At 38.1% G+C, this 17,126-nt stretch overlaps 1 protein-coding gene across 4 annotated transcripts in view; it reads left to right on the top strand.

Annotated features, from left to right (window-relative positions):
• The window catches only part of CTBP1 (C-terminal binding protein 1), a 237,482-nt gene that overhangs the window by 41,088 nt on the left and 179,268 nt on the right, over window positions 1-17,126 (top strand). For 3 of the 4 annotated variants that reach the window (XM_040063732.2, XM_040063733.1, XM_040063731.2), the window contains one exon: window positions 14,705-14,863. In XM_040063732.2, the coding sequence (XP_039919666.1) occupies window positions 14,806-14,863 (58 nt within the window). In that variant the 5' untranslated portion in view covers window positions 14,705-14,805. Of the gene's footprint in view, window positions 1-14,704; window positions 14,864-17,126 lie in introns of those variants that run through there. The other variant, XM_058420492.1, reaches the window with a different exon arrangement.

The raw sequence follows: 17,126 nt of genomic DNA, 5'->3' as shown, positions 1-17,126 counted from the left end.
GCTGAAAGAGAGAAGAGGAGATAGGGATATTCAGCAGTGACACACAGGCAGAGGCAGGTCCCGTCTGAAGGAGAAGCTTTGTGATACAAATGATGAGCGAACTCCTGGCAAGCTCCAGTTTGTGGTGGAGGAGGACTGACCCTGGATATTCCTTTGCAGAGCAAAAGTGACAAGCTTCCTGTCACCCCTCCTGTGGCTTCCTTTCCAAAGCCAGACTGTGCCTTCTGGAAGAAGAGGCTGAACATTTGCTATCTGCGCATCTTAAACTATAAAATATATCCTCATGTGAGGTGAAATGGATAGGGCTGAGCATTTCTGCACCTGCATACTGCCAGTATTTACTAAAAGCAAGATCTGGGTTTTATTAAAACAACTGGGAAAGGAGGGTTTTTTCCCAACTTGGAATTTTATTAATCAGCCAGAATGGAAATTCTTGCACAAGCAGAGAGCAAGCTTTTAAAAATCTTTAGCCATGCATTTTCTAATTTTTTTTCTTGGCTGATGGGCATTTTATAGCAAAATAATAGTTCAAAATTCAGGTCTTTAATTAACAAGTAAAGAACTGACCCAATGCCAGCAACAACTGAATCACTAATATTTAAGGCCATCTGTTGTAGAATTGTCAGATATTCAGAATTTGACATTTTACTCCCTTTATGCAGATAATTTTCATCTAGATCTTGACACAGAGAAGCTAACAATCTCAGTCCAGATATGCAACACTCAGATAAAACAAAGGCACATGTTGTACTTTGGTCTATTTTAAGGCTTGATTTTTCAGGGAAGAATTTTTTATTTGCTTTTGAAGTAATGGCAAATATACTCATCTCAGAGTCTTGAACTTCTGATGTTATTTATTCAAGCAAAATACTTTTATGTTTTCAAGTCTGATTATGTGTAGGGAGAGCTGTTATTCAAACATTCAAGAAAAGGTTGCAGGGTCTTTATATTCTGGAGGCAGTCTTTGAACTAGTTCTGAAGAAATAATACAAGCAACTGAAGCAAAATGAGTATTATTTGGGCCCTGGTTCTCATGTTTATTTCTCCATATGCAGATTACATAATTATTATATTTTACCTGGTTTAAAATTCATTTACGTACAATAAATTGAAACACAAAAGTTATGGTGTTTATAATGAGAGCACTTAAGTTGTAATTTGTGTTCTTGGTACTCTACTTATGGAAATACTATAGTCATGTTGTAGACCACTGTTTCCTTTTTCTTTAAGTCTATTTGTTCCAAGACTTTTTTTTTTTTTTTTTTTTTTTTTTTTTTTTTTTTTTTTTTTTTTTTTTTTTTTTTTTTTTTAAATGAAAACAGATTTTTTTTGTTACCTGTTTGCTTACTTTTAGAGTCCGAGCATCTCTAGCAGGATCTTTTTGGCATTGCTGCAGTTCTAACCATGGCTCCAGATATGGTTTAGTAAAGTTGCTACAACTTCTTTTTAGAGTGTGGAGGAAAACATTTTGTTTCTTAGTAAAAAAGCATCTCCTAGTATTTGTTTTATAAAGAACACCAAGAATATGTCTTCTGAAGTTTGTTTTGAATTTGCTGTTTAGAAAAGTGGATAAGGAGGACTAAGCAATACTATGCAGAGTTCAGGAGTCATCTTGAGGAGGAGGTGAGGAAGCTGTAGTACAAAGAGGATGGGACAGCAGGCTTTGTGATGCTCCAAAAGTAAGGAAAGCATGAAATACTAAGGTTTCCCAGCTATGAAGGCAGATTCCAAGAGCAGCAATTTTGTACAGTGATTCCTGCAGGTCTTCTGATGAACCCCCTTTGAGCGGTACTTTTGAAGTAGTTGGCCAGTGGGAGAGTTATGAACAACTTGGACCACTGATAATTAAAAGTAGCACAGTGAAGTTTGCCTGAAAGACTTCTGGTTTTCCTCCTGGGTGCAGGACTGCAAAACTCTCCCGGTACTCTGATTCTAGCCAAATATAATTCGTTTGACATTACTGGAAGAGCTCATAGTATACCAGAAATCAATGGGAAGTTGATCTCCTTTATGTAAATATTTATCTAGACCTTTTTAAAAGTCAGCACTGTGGCAGAGTATGCCTTGGAGAGCAGCACAGGCCACTGCTGAGGGACTCACTGATGGGTGGTGAGTGGACGTCTCTTCTCGTTCTTGGTGACAGTGTGACATTCGCATAGGCAAGAAATGTCATTCTTCTCTCTGACAGGAGATCAATACAGTCAAATGGTTCAAGGGTTTCTTAAAGAAGCATATTCAGTATATACTGACGCAGTCTGACACCACCACATCTCCTCTAGGAAGAGTCCCACAAGGAGTAATTCTTCATTTATCTCCCTGATGAGGGGTGAAGAGGTGTGACGATGTGAAGTGGTGGCTTGGGTGCTGCACATAATGTGCAATGCTACTTCTCTTGTCTCACACCTCTAGCTTTCTTCAGAAATTAAGGAACACAATTCTTGAGGCATGCAAACCACTTTGTCCACATCTAACTTTCAGTCTTTTTACCAATTTTTTGAAGTCTTTTCTTAGATCTTGAAGGAATATTTATATTGACAGCTTTGGCCTTATTTTCAGGATGTTATGAACTTAGAACAGTTTAAAACTTCTTGATTAAAACTTCCCTCTTCAGTAACAGAAGCATTCTAAATAATCAAGAAGAGCTAACCTTCAAGTTAATATGGGCTGGAAATTTTATTTCCTAGTGTAGCGTTAGGACTGGAATTAATTTCCATTAAAGACTATTATGGTCTTATCACTTTCCAGACCAGCTGCCAAGTGCATTTGCTTGATCTTTCTTCTGTAACTGATACAAACCAGCATATATGTTCAAATAAGGAAACTAAAAATATCTGCTGCACAGAGAGTTCTCTTCCCAGACATGAGAGAGAGTATAAACTGTGGTAATTTATAGTTACATGAGTTATATCTCAGATAGCTATTGAGATGCTGTGATGAATGTAGTTGCACTAAAACCCTTCTGGAATAAAACAAAAGTTTCATGCATTTGAACTGACTTATACTGCCAGGTTGTTGGCGTATGTAATATAGGGATCTTGCATTCTGACATGAGCATGGAGAAGCTTCTTCAAGATTTCTCACGCCTGCCTAATGATTTCAGTGCCTTTTTGTCCTCCTCTGCAAACTTCAGAATTGCTTCACCTGAAAGACCAAGTAGTTTTGCATTGAAGTGGGTCTCAAAAACTGAGCAAGCTGCTGCTCTGTGATGTTTGAAAGCCCTTAAAGGTAACTTTTGAATGCAGAGATAAAAAACACACGTCCCAGGTTTTTAATGTCCTTTCTCTAGAAAATGACTTCTTAACACTATGTGAGCAGAAGAGAGGGAAATCTAGTTCAAAAACTGTGTATCTGAAAGCAAGTTTTGCAGACCTTCAGCTAAGCAGCTTGCAGGGTCTATAATTCTTTCCTCTGCCTTCCTACTGAATAAAAGAATGAGTGGATGAGTTTAAATGATGAATATAGACAAAACAAAATCAGTTTAGTAAATGAGTAGTGTTGGTTACAATACATTGTATCATACCAAACCCAGTTGTCAGCCAGTTTCAGATGTGTGAGACTAATTGTACTTTTAATTCTTTGTTTTCCCACATTCAGTTGTGTTAAAGAATTCAATATCCCAGCCACTAACGTTTATCTTCTGCGTAAGCAATCCCTGTAATTGTGACAAAGATTGTATATAGAATTTAGCAAGGTGTGAAAGTGCACTGTATTACTGTGGCTGAAATGGGGGTGTAGTTGGCTGGAAATTTCTTAATGAAATGTCACGTCAGGAGACGGAGATTGACACCAAAGTGCAGGGTAAAGAATTGCCAATTAAACAATTACTTCATTCTGTGAAGATGGTCAGTGATGCCTTCGAGGCTGGATTGCTGTTTCCAGGAGTCCAAGGCTGGGGGAGCTACAGTGGGAAATAAACTGGAAATTAAACTTGTAGGCATTTTTTTAGAATTCAGTAGTATCTTCTGTTTTGACAAACGGATATTCTGATAGCTGTGGTTTTTATAGCAACAATTTGTGACACTTGCCAACTGTATTGGATCTATAAAATGCAACATCTTGAGGTGGTTGCGCATCCAGGGATGCTCCATCACTGGAAGTGTTGGATGAGGCTTTGAGTGACCTGGTGGAGTCCAAGGCATCCCTGACCATCAAGGAGGGGCAGGGAGTTGGACGAGATGGTCTTTAGAGGTCCTTCCAAACCAAACTATTCTGGGGCTGATGGGACTGTGCATAAAGGTGCAAAGCTTGATAAAGATGGCTTAAATTAAAACATAAAGGGTGTAAATGAAGCTTGTCTCTTGTCTCTTGCCTTTTTTGCTTAGCAAGGAGGGGAGACATTTTTTCAATATCTAGTGGTACACTGGAAAAATCCTTTTTAATGTAGTTATACTTGCTCATAAAGAAACTTAGGTCTTTTGACTCCACAAACTTCCAGAGGATTTATGTACTGGATATCAGTAGAATTACATTTCAGAAATGTCAAAGAAATGTAGAAATGCTATTGCTAAATGGTATCAGTAATCATGTATAAATTGCATAATTTATAATATTTTAAATATTGATTTATGGAAAATGCTGAGTAAATCCACTTGATCTTTACCATTTTAGTATGTTTAGGTGATAGAAATTGTCTTCTCATTAAAGGGGGAGAAAGAAATGCTCCAGCATTTGTAATGTATTAAAAAAAACAAACGAACAAAACAACCCCAAATACATGTAATTTTTATATGGCAATGTACAATTTAAAAAAAAATATATTTTTAATTTAGGTACTACTGAAAAATATAGTTTTATCTGGACACCTGAGCTAGCAATAGATAAATACCCAGACCAGGTATCTTTTATTCTGGCTGGAATGAATTGCTGCAGTCTGAAGAGTAGGAGCTATAGTAGCAAAGTTTTTTCCTTGGTATTTTCTTTTTTCAACCAGAACCTAACTGGAAACAATCTCTGGAAGACTAATCCTGCAAAATTATTAGTTTTTTCCTTCTTGCTTTTTTCTTTCTTCTTCTAGTAACTGAGCAAAAATTATATATGTAGTAGTTAATAGATGAAACAGTTAAACTTCCTTTCTTAAAATCTGTAATGAGTACTCTAACACAAAATATTACAAAATTAATTTATACTTACTTGGCTTAGAGATGCCTTAAGTGAAGGATGCCAGGTGTATCCAATCTAGTGCTGCAGTACTGTACATCTTGACATCTTGAAAACATGTGATGTTAGCTTTCCATAGGAAAGAAAAAATAAAAAAAATATAAAATAATAAAAAAAATATATATATATATAAATTCTAAGGTTTGTGGTGTTGTGATACTGATCCTGCTGTGTGGGTATGTTGCTGCTACAGGGCAGTAATATGGGAACACAAAAAATGGGACCAAGAATCGTATTGGCCTTATCTGTAGAAAGTTATTACACTAAAATATTTTCTAGGTATAAAAGTAATATTGAAGAAATAATGCACAATCATAGCTTTTAAATATTACTCAGTTTACTTTTTGGGTGGAAAGTAAAGTTTTCAATCTCAAAAATGTTTTCCCAGTACTTGACATTCTTTCTTAGAGCAGCAAGGATGCACATGTCCATAGAATCATAAAATGCTTTGAGTTGGGATGGACCTTAAAGATCACCCAGTTCTACCCCTGGCCATGGGCAGGGACACCTTCCACTGTCCCAGGGTGCTCCAAGCCCTGTCCATCCTGGCCTTGGACACTTCCAGGGATGGGGCAGCCACAGCTTCTCTGGGCACCTTATTCCAATGTCTCACCACCCCCGCAATAAAGAATTTCTTCCCTATATCCAATCTAACCCTGCCCTCTGTCAGTTTGAAGCCATTCCTCCTTATCTTGTCACTCCATGTCCTTGTCAAAAGTCTCTCTCCAGATTTCTTGAAGCCCCTTTAGTCACTGGAAGATGCTCCAAGGTTTCCCTGGAGCCTTCTCCAGGCAGGAGGCCCCCGGCTGTCTCAGCCTGTCCCCACAGCAGAGGGCTCCAAGCCTCTCATCAGCTTAGGAGGCTTCCCTTGGACTCACAGTATCCAACGTGAGGCTTTTTGGTGTAGAGAAAAAACACCAGCTGCACAGTTCTTTGTCTAGACCCAATTAGCCGTAAATAAATTTCTAACCTAAATGTCTTTAGATGTGATTTCTTATTTACTTTTGGAATAGAGCTTTCTTTTTTCCCCACTCTTTCCCACTTTTCCATTGCACAAGCGTATGTTTTTTAAGCAGGAGTTTTAAGCTGTAAAGCGCAGGTTTCTGGACATCCATGGAGTACTTCTAATAGTAGATCTGTGACAGATGAACCAGTTTCACATGTGGAGTAGGCACATAGTCAATGTGCCTGGCATTTTGATGTGGGTTTGTGTCTTTCTTGGAGAGAAAAAAAAAAAGGATCAATAAATCAATAAAAGATTAAAAGTAATCTTTTCTCCTTGGTGGTTCGAATCCTTTCTAGCAACAGAGATTCATGAAATGCACTGGTAATTGTTTCCTTTCTTAGAGAATTCATTAACCAAGGCAATTAGTTTTTTTGTTGTCATGAGTGCTGACTAATACTTTGCATCCTGTTACACTTTCTCAGGTGCATGAAAATATTAAATACATATTATTCACTTGAGTTTCTGATTCAAATAATGATAATCTTCTGTTTTGAATGAGAGGCAGTTCAGTTTCACTGCTGTTGTCTCTCAAAGTCCCTGAGATGGTGTTTCATTCATTCACAAAGTTGCTGTCTCTTTTATCCAAATCTCCAAAAAGGAGGAAGGCTTCCAGCTCTTCTGCCTGTTCAGAAAACAAAACCAAAAACTATTAAAAAACCAAAAGGGAATAGAGATTGATCTTCTTTCAGTGTAGTTTTCTTTCTTTTCAGACTTTGAAAAATGCATAAGTGATTAACACTGACCTAGCAACTGACTTTTTTGACATTTCTGGATGGTTTTTGATTGGAAGTTCCAAAGTACTTTGTACTCTGGGCACTGGGCTCTGGATTTGTGTTGCTTTACAAACCAAAGCAGCTGTGGGTGAAGTGAAGGATGAATCCATCAGGTTTAATTCCTCAGGTCAGGAGAGTCAGAGGTAAAACCAGGAATTCAACATGTGAGTGAATCAGGTTCATATTAGTCTGCACCAGTTTCTTCATTTTTCCTTCCTTTAAATCTGTTTGTGAGTAAGACTGAGCATTGTTACAATGCTGGGCTTCCTGAAGAAGCTTGTGCTGAATACCTGAAATGGAAGTTTTTAGAAGTACTGTGTGATGAGAATCATAGCTGCAATGTTGCTCAGTGAGTGTTTTCTGACACTAAATAAATCAGCTCAATTTCACTTAAAAAATGTACGTGTCTTAGGTTGCTAGCCTTTAATAATTTTCTAATAGCTTGAGTTCTTCAGTGAAGTTTTATTCATGACCTAGAAATCTGAGATAGCAGAGATGCTTCCCATCTGTCTGTAGTCATACACATCTGCAGTAATTCATTTTCAGCAGTGAGAAATTTTTGGCTTGTGGACAGATGTATAATTGAGAGAGAATGCTGTTGAGGGGGGAAAAAAAAAGCTCTGGGAAAAAAAAACCCAGAAAACCTTCTGGTGAAGACAAATACCTCATAAAAAGCTTGTAATGATAGAATTATCACCACTAACTCTTCTACTGTTTTCACCATATTCCCTGTCTAAAAGGCTGTTTTACAGTCCTGTGCCATAAAAATAAGGGCTTATGATTATCAAATTATTACAGTAAATTTTGGAAGGCATTTTATTTGGTACTGAAGTAATTAAAAATAAAGAATAGTCCAAGTGGGAATTCACAGTATTATAAAATAGTGGACAATATGTCAAAAGCCCATAACCCTTGGTTTTAGTGGTGTGCTGACAAAGAGTGTTCTTGGCCTTATTTTGAACATTTTTATCAACAGGAAAAACCACCTTCACTCATAAACAGAGAAGAAAAATGCTGATGATACTGAAGTTCTCTTCCAACCTGGATGATTCTGTAAAATTGTATTCAAATTTTGAGTCATAAATACAGCAGGGGAGACTGTTGGCTGTATTCCTGGGGCAGAGAACCCCATCCTAAAAACAACTGGCTTTGCACTGGTGATGAAAAAACTGCTGAAGCGAGTTCAAAGTCTTTTAATCTCAGTTGTGGTCCCTGAATGTATTCAAGAACTGTGACATAGACTGGTAAAGGTTCTTCTGCTTTGGATACTGATGTAACTGCTCTGGCAGTCACAAGGCTTTGTCTTGTTCTAGCACTCACTAACCAGTATATTAGTGACTTGCTCTTGAATTTAAGGATGCACAGGTTTGGCAGAGTTTAGGATCAGAAATGCAACTTCCTAGGAGTGTATCAAGGAGCTTGGTCTCTTCTGCAAGTAGACCAAGGGATGGCTTGGTGATACCTAAGAGGTACCTGTGCAAAGAACATGAGGCAGTTCTCTCTGCCAGGCAAAGAAGAATCTAATCACTGGAATTTTAAGCCAAACTGACAAGGAAAACCAGTCAGGAATAAAGGATACCTACTGCTGGAAGAGCTTTCCACGTGCTAGGGTGGAGTCTGTGGCACTGGTGGTTTTTTAATTATGATGATTTTCTAGAAGTCTCTTAGGCTGTACATTGGAGAGATGGTCAGTCTGATGATTCCAGTAGTACCTTTGGAGTGTGTGTTAGTACTAACTTGTTAGTAGTACTAATAAGTAGTAAGTTCAGTTTTATTTTGCACTTAGGATGTTTTTTGTGCATCCCTGTGAGCTGTGAACCTCACTTTCTTCATGGCTGGGTCAGTCCATTTTGTAGTTTATCTCTGCATTTCCTAAGAGTGTGGAAAGGGGCTGCAGCTCCATTTCTCCTGTGTTCTGGCTCCAGAAGTGGCCACTGGTTTGTGCTTGAAGGAAGGAGCCTGTTTGTTCTGCTCTTGCTCTTTTAACGCAGCACCCCATTTCTTGGCAAATGCTGGGTGCTGAACCAAACAGACATTTGGTCAGTGGAACACAGTGCAGTCATTGCTGATTGTGAGAACAAAGCATGTGCTGACATTTTCCCTGCCTTTGGCATTTACCAGCTTATGGATTTCTGACCTGGGTTAGTGTTGTGACTGCTATTATCAGTGGCCACTGATGTGTTTTCCATAAACTTGTCTTATCCCTTTTAAGAACCACTTAAGGTTTTGGCATCCACAATACCTGTGACACCAGATGTTACAATTTAATTACATACTCCACGACAAAGCTTCCTGTTGTTTTTAATATTCTGGCTTGCTATTTCACTGTGTGCTCCCCAGACACTGAGTTGAGACATGGAGTGTATTTTATGCCTTTGTTGTATTCTACTCAGTCATACTGTCTTCAAGCTGGGAGAGTTTTTCAGCAAGCTATTTCATGCTTTGGACCATGCTTAACTGCCTGTTCAGGCACTTCTTCTAGTCCTCCATCTTTTTGAGACAGATTCACCTTAGATTTAGGAAAAGTCGTTAGAATGTTTGGGGTTTTAGTCCTTTTCGGAGTAGCTAATGTGTGTTTTTGTGTCTAATTTGGTAATGGCTTCATTTTTGTGATTAATTTATTGATCTTGAAGCTCCCTGTACAGTTTCTCTTAGACTGTACTGACATCTAATGGTAAGGCAAAGTGGTTTAGCAATCCTTAATGGCAAGATAAATTGTCTGACAGGCAAATATAATTATATATTTCCTCCTTAATTCAGTATTAGTTTTCATAAGACAAGATGGAATAACTCCAATTTTTTTCACAAAAAGGCTGACATATACTTTTTCTTCTGGCAATTAATCTCCTTTTGTTCTGCTCAATGTGCCATACTTATTTTTAAGTGTAGCTTAAATCTTTGCAGGAGTATTTTTCAGCACAGTGATAGTAATGTGATGGTTTCATACTGCACAAGTTTTTAGTGTAAGTCACAGGATCTTCAGGAAAGGATGTGAGAACAAAAGCTGTCCTGCAGAACTTCCAAAGAAAATGAAACAGTGTTGGAGCAGTCTCTGCTGCATTTTGAAGAAATACCCTAACAAAAGTCTTTGTCCTCTTTTATTAATCCTCCTATTTGAGGTTCCTCCATATATTTAATTGGAAAGTTTTCAAGCACCAATGGAAAAGTCTTGTTAAAGAATACTTTTATAAAATGGCATATAGAAGGAAAAAAATATCATATATTTCTCTTTGTTATATTTCATGTTTAGGTATAGTACACTGTATAATTTCGAGGCATAAGCATTGCCTAATTTCCATTATGAAACACCAGCCCTCTGATCCAAAATTTCTGTTTTATACAGAACTGATACTGCTGCTACTGACATTAGAAAGGTTCACCTACAAATTATAGAGCTTTTAAAGTAGCGTGTTTCTTTCTTATATAATAAACTTTATTTTTCCTTTTCACAGAGTTAGAGCCCATTTCTTGCCATAGCCTCAGAAAGCTGACTGCTTTACTGAGTAAATACATCTTTAAGTTAATGTTCAAATAAAAGAAATTTCTCTTAGCATTTTTATGTCATTCTACTTTTGTCTCTTCATCAACAGGATTAGATCCTCTCTTCTGCCAAACACAAGATACTTTGTCTTGTACTACAGAAATATTTTGAGATTTAGATACATTTCCATTTCTTAGTAATAACTTTGAGGTATGCTTGACTTGCTTAAAAAGATTTTTAATGAAAAAGGTAGTGAGGATGATGAGACACTGAAACAATTGCCTAGAGAAGTGTGGAGACTTCCTTGTTGGAAGTGTTCAAGGCCATGTTGGGGTTTGAGCAACCTGGTCTACTGGAAGTTGTTCCTGCCCATGGCAGGAGGGTTGGATTAAATGGTCTATTTATTAACTGAAACAAACAGTTACTGCAAACTAAAATGTATAATTATTTAGGAAAATTGAAGTCTTTCTAACATGAGGAGAACCACTTTGATTATCTTTACTTATTGCTTCCAGGGGTGTGCAGAATGGCCACTTCAAGGCTTGTGAGGTGTGATGGAAAATAGAGATGTTACCAGTTTGGATGGGAAGGAAGGAGAAGTGAAGTGTTCGTCTGTCTCGTCTTGGAAATTTCTCTTATTCTTGATCATCAAAACTGATGGCACTGGAATTTGGAAAGTAAACTTACAGTATTTCTTGTGATAGCCTTACAGTATACTTTTTGATGGTTGTTAGTAGAAAGAAAAAATATTTGAATAATTCACTATAGCTTTAGACAAAGGAGTGTTAGCTAGAATGGCTGAGTTAAGTGAGGGTTGAGATTCCCAAGGGTAACACAGGTTTTCATGGCCTTATCCTCTAATGACCTGCCAATCTGTTCTGTGAATTTAATTTTGTTTTGGATTTCTTATGCTTCATCATGTGATTTGGGGTGGGCTACAAATCTCTGCCTGCAACTGACAGTGGGGCAAAGGTAGAAAACAACCTCCTGCGGTTTGTGGGTGAAAGTCTGTGCTCAGGAGTTTATACTCTGGGTCTCTTTGAGAGTGAGGTAACTAATCTGAGGTGATGCTGTTCTTCTGTTCAGATCTAGCTCAAACAGTTTGGTCCATGCCAGACTCCTCCATTAGACTGATGCAAAGGAAATGGTCCAACACTGCATGCTGCAACGTTTTGGGTTTGAGGGGAATCCTTCTCTGATATTGTGGAATTTGTCACAACCCACTTATACACAGGGTGTGTATAATTAGCTTACTGTTTTGTGCTTTTAAAAAAATTAATTTCTTAGTTTTCTTCCTTTTCATCCTCTTTCTCTGGTTTTTGAATGGGCCTTCCTTCAAATCTTCTCACTCACAGCTAATGTTCATCCTTTATTCATTACCAGTATGATCTGTTTTAAAAATTGAATTCAATTGACTGACTTTTTTATCATTTCTGTTTTAGCCTGTAGGATTTGTTCTCTCTGCTGGAAATAAGTTGGAGAATCACTTTTCCTTTTATCTTGAGGTCTCAGAGTAAAGCTTTTCCTTTCTTAAGAAAGAGCTAAATGCTCCAGCAATATACCCAGAGAAATATTATCTTTAAAAATACACTGAAATCATCTGCTTAAATGGAGGAAAACCTGTAATATTGTTGGCAACAGTGTATATTTTGATCTGAAATGTGTACTGCTCAAAAGGGTCCTGTGCATTGCTGGTATTGATGGCTTTGTACTTGACATATATGATAAGCACTATATGTTCTTAAATCACTTTGATTCTCATTTTATCTTTAAATACTGAACTGCAGAAGTCTGGTCTTAAATACTGTTTGGTGATCAGATTTTTAGATCATCAGGCACTGTGCTTGTATTTTTAGAGATTTTCTCAAATACAATTATTCATGTTGTGGTTTAGCAATTGCAGTAACTAACACTTCCACAATTACAAGGCTTTTGTTTTGTTGGGAAGCGCTTCCCATATCATCATCTGCTCTTTCTTTTGGAACATGATGTGTAAGTAATAAAACTGTATGAGGGTTCAACTTAGAATGGTGTTAACATGTTAATTTATTTTTTGCTCAATTTTTTTTAAACTTGTGACAACTTACTATCAATAACATAATGTTAAAACAATACTTGAAAGCAAAAAAATGACTTGATTTATATGATACACTTTGAAGCTACTGCAGACAGATAGAAAACATCTGGTGACACTTTCAGTGGTAGGTCAATAGTTACAGATGGTCTGTTCTTCACAGCTGTCATCCAGCTTTGTATGCAGAGTGACTACAGTGGAAAAATCTTTTGCTGAATGAATAAACAAAACAGCACAAGGAGGCCAGCAGGCCTGTATGTTTCTACAAAATGGGAAATTAAATAAACTGTACAAATTTAAACCAAGACTAGTTGTTTAAAATGTTCATTATATTCTGGTTTGGTCTTTATGCTTTAGATCTTTCTGTGTGATAATTGAAGGAAGTAAATTATAAAAGAGAAATGATAAGCAAATAAATTAAAGACTAGTTTAAGGCTGATTCTGTGCACAGGTTTTGGGTGTTGGCTTAAGCCAAGGCTGGCGGTTTTCTAGTTCTAAACTTGCATAGTTGGCTTTTAAGATTATAAAATGCATGTTGGATTTGATGCAGTGCTTGTGCAGTCTTGTAACACAGCCACGTTCAATATCAAAGAACATTGTATTTTGGAAGAATACCAGTGTTGAGAAATTCAGAAGTGAATTTCAAAAATAACAACAGTCTTTGTTTTTAAAAAGTAAAAAAAAAAAAAAAAGATTCTGCATTCCTGCATTCTTCTTCAATTTTTCTTCTCCCTTTCATGATAGGACATTATGTTCAGCTGAAATCAGATGCTATGCAAAAGAGCAGAAGAATCTTGGCTTTGAGGATAAAGAGGTGTGGAGGGGAAGTGAAGAGGATGATGAGGAGAATGAAGAGTTAGAAGCATGATGAATGTTGCACATTAACTCCATTTTAAATTAAAAAAAATACCAAAAAAAAACCAACCCAAAAACCAACCAACAAACACAAGAGGCAACTTTATTAAAAGTCCAGATGCACTGAGCAGGGTAGTACTGATAAAGATACTTAGTTTAAATGCAAATGTGCAGTTCTTGATACTCAAAATATTTTTCTTATAATTTCACTAGGAGTTCATGAATCTTGATGATATGTTAATAAAATGTGCCTATATTTGGTTTTAGTGCAGTTCAGCCTCTGGAAAGAACCAAGCAGATTTCTAGGTTCAGTCACTTGTAAGGCCATTTAATCCTATCCACTGATGTTGAAAGTTGCTGGGCAGGAATAAAAAGAAACAAAACAGGGAGGTGGATTATTTGGCTCATTTTATTGTGCACAGTGCTTGTACTACAGTGTGCTCTGTGTTTGTTTCTCAAAGTCTACTCAGATATTGAAAGGTGAATAGAAGTGGTGCTCTGGTTATGCTTTTTAGAGCATCTGTATCCACAGTTCTACCACGTTCACTTGCTCATGTGCATTTTATGTTCTACTGCTATGATTAGGTTCTCATTGAGGGATTTTTCCTCCTCTCTCCCCATCCCCGCTTCCTGCTTCTCAATGGTTTGGCTTAAAATGCAGCCTGCTCGTTGCAATGCCCTTCTGCTGCCTTGCGCTGCTCCACGGTATCTGAAGAGTGCCTGGCTGTATCTGCTGCCAAAGAGCTTTGCCTAGTCATGCATAAACCTGCTCCAAATGCCATTTGGTTGATAGAGATGTTGGCATTCTCTTGTCACCGGGATGCGTTTCCCTGTGTCTGTGCCCCTTGACTTGGGTTCCTTCAAGTTCCAAGCTGAAACTCTGGATTATGTTATCATCAAGAGCCTGAAAGTTAAGAGTGAAAGGAATGTTTTCTCTCACTGTGAGCTTTGTGTTGCAAAGTTGTGGCTTTCCAGTTTCGTCTTGGGTGAACATGTTTCTGTCAATTTATGGGAATATGGACCGGTGCCTGCCCAAGGTGCCTGCATTAGCTCATGGTTTGTTCAGTGGAAGGGCAGAATAGTATTTGACAATGAAAAGGCAGAGAACAGCAGCTGTCTTGGAACCTTTCCATACTGGTTGGTCCGAGTTGTGCTGTGTGCTTTGTATCTCTGTGCTTAGAAGACAGTTTGCTGTAAAATAAATACCAGTTCACCCAAAATGATTGAAGAACTGGGGTGTTTGAAGTGATTGAAGTGGGGTTTTTAAAATTCTTTAGATTGCATAAGCATCATGTCCAGATCATCTGGGCAAAGGTGCAAAAAATGATATATTTTAAAATTTACCTTTTTGTTCACAGGTGTAAATAAGCTTCTAAAAGACTGAGCATTTCTGCCTGGTGGCTGGTGTGAGAAGAGCATCACCAAGCTGTGTGGGGACGTTCTTTGAGCTTCCACTTTTATGTCTCTAATGGACAAACACAAAGTGAAGCGGCAACGTCTGGATCGCATATTTGAAGGTTGGACATTTCAATTTTATAATGTTAACTGTGTTCATTTTGTGGAATTCTGATATTTCCTTTTGGTCACTCCGTGTATTTTTAATTGAGTTGTAGTTCCTGTTGAGATAATTGAGATAATCCTGTTGAATGTGCACAAATGCTGGTTTTTGGGTGGAAATGGATCTAGACAAATAAAAGAAACTTGTCTGCGACCTGTTCTACAATTGAGTTGGCTTTCATCTTAGCATTTTACAACATTCTACCCAAACACTGTAAAAGACTAAGGGTTTACATAAAACAACAATTGCAAAACGGCAAGATGACCACATAGTGCTCTCAGTAGTCTTTCTCTACAGGCTTACTTCATGTAGATTGATTTAACAGCTTCTATATGATCCTTGAAAGGAAGTAAAAAATCAGATGAAAACAAAACAAAAATTGCAGGAGACCCCCAAACGTTAAATGAGTATTGTCGCTGTAGGACACGAAAGATTAAAAACTCCAAGTATTTCAGAAGGCAAAGAGTATAAAAGACTTTATTTTCTAATTCTTACCACCTTTTATAAGGTGTTCTGATACAGACTTAACATGATTGGTGAATAGGAACGACACCTCTCTAATTCATTGGTGAAACTAGAGAAACAGCAGAGCACCACCTGGAGAAAGATTGTTTTGGGAAAGGATAGTTGTTTTGCCAAGATTGTTTTGAGAAGAAGCTTTCTTGAGAACTTTCCCTTGGGAAAGAGTTAGCACTGCTAGCAGGCTAAAGTCTCTATAGACTTAGAAATGTCAGGCCCACAGAATATTAATAAAAATAGCGTGAATTCTAGTGAAAGGAGTTGTAATCATTTGGGTCTGTCATTTTAACTTAGGTCACAAAGGACAAATTGCATATTTCTGCTTTTCTCTCCAAGAGGGGTTTTAGAGCTGGTATGAAAGCTGATCAAGGAATAATGTCCTGTTTTTAAGAATATACATGAATGGTCTGGACTAAATGAATTTTTATATTAAAATGTTAGTTTCTCACTAAAAGGCAAGGGAATAATTAATTTCTTTCTGACACAATGGGAGACAGTGTACAGATTGGTGGGCACACGGTCTCTGCATCGTGTCTAATGGTGTGAACTGGAGGTGAAACCTTTGTCTCCTCCACATGTTGGTCTTGAGACGATTTCCCAGCAGCTGTGTTGTGTGAAGAGTCCCTCGCAGTGGATTTTTATTCCTTTTTTTTTGTGCTGATGTGAGTGTGACGCCTCCATGAGCTGCCCTGAGAAGTTGACTCATACTAAAACCGTTTATTGGTGTATTTTCCATTTAGGTGAATTCCTCAGTCTAGGTCACTGTTCAGCTGATAGAGCAGTTGCATGGAAGGGGATGTTGGAAAAGCTTGGTGGGGTTGTTGGAACCTTTTAGCCTAACGTAGCCAGAGAAAGGGACATTTCATCCAAGTATCAAAGGGTGCAGCTCCACATTTGGTTTGGGTGGTTAATCTCCTTGTAAGTCTTCTAAAACTGGCCAAGCCCACCCATGGTTGCCAGGTCCAAACTGTTACTGTGTCCCACCTAGACTGCTTGGCCAAGTGGCCAGTTGAACCTGCTCACTGGAGACTGATCCCTGCTCAGAGGAACGGGGAACTGACTGCAGAGGACAATGAAATTGAGAAGGCTGCCCCACTTTCTGTGCATCTCTGCAGTTGGATCAGTTCGAACTGATCTCGGAGTATGCATACTCCTCTTCTCTGCTCCTAGTCTCAGTTCCCCATGCTAGAGTTTCTGTATCCAGCTCTTCAATAAAAAAATGGAGAACATTAACGTTTTTTTTTCCTTTGGCCTGTGTTAGTCAGCTGAATCAGCAAGATGTGAAGAAGAATGACAAACCTGTCCCTTTTGACGGCAGCCAACAGTTAGAGCAGCTCAGCCCACTCAGTGCAATCTCAGCCTCCTTATGAGCTTATTGTATTCAGCAAGAGAACAACCTAAGAGGCAAGAAGTCTGTGATGACGTGGGAAGGAACATTGCCAGGGACAGAGGTGACAGACCAGCAGCCACTGTGACTGAAATAGCAGCGGCTTCCCCCAGGCTTCGTGCTCACATCCAGTGATGCTGTTTAATCAGCACCTTTTGTCTGGCTTGTTTTTCCCTGCCCTGCACAATTCACTGCATCCATCCTATGGTAAAATCTCTGTGGCCATGCAGTGGAGGGAATTGATCCACTTGAAAAGTAATGAAGGAAAAAAAAAAGGTGTTCTTTTTTAGCCGCCTTCTACTTCCTTAATCCCATT

The sequence above is a fragment of the Hirundo rustica genome, chromosome 5, assembly GCF_015227805.2.
Source record: "Hirundo rustica isolate bHirRus1 chromosome 5, bHirRus1.pri.v3, whole genome shotgun sequence".
NCBI classification, from domain to species: domain Eukaryota; kingdom Metazoa; phylum Chordata; class Aves; order Passeriformes; family Hirundinidae; genus Hirundo; species Hirundo rustica.
This window is presented reverse-complemented; position numbering and strand designations above follow the sequence as displayed.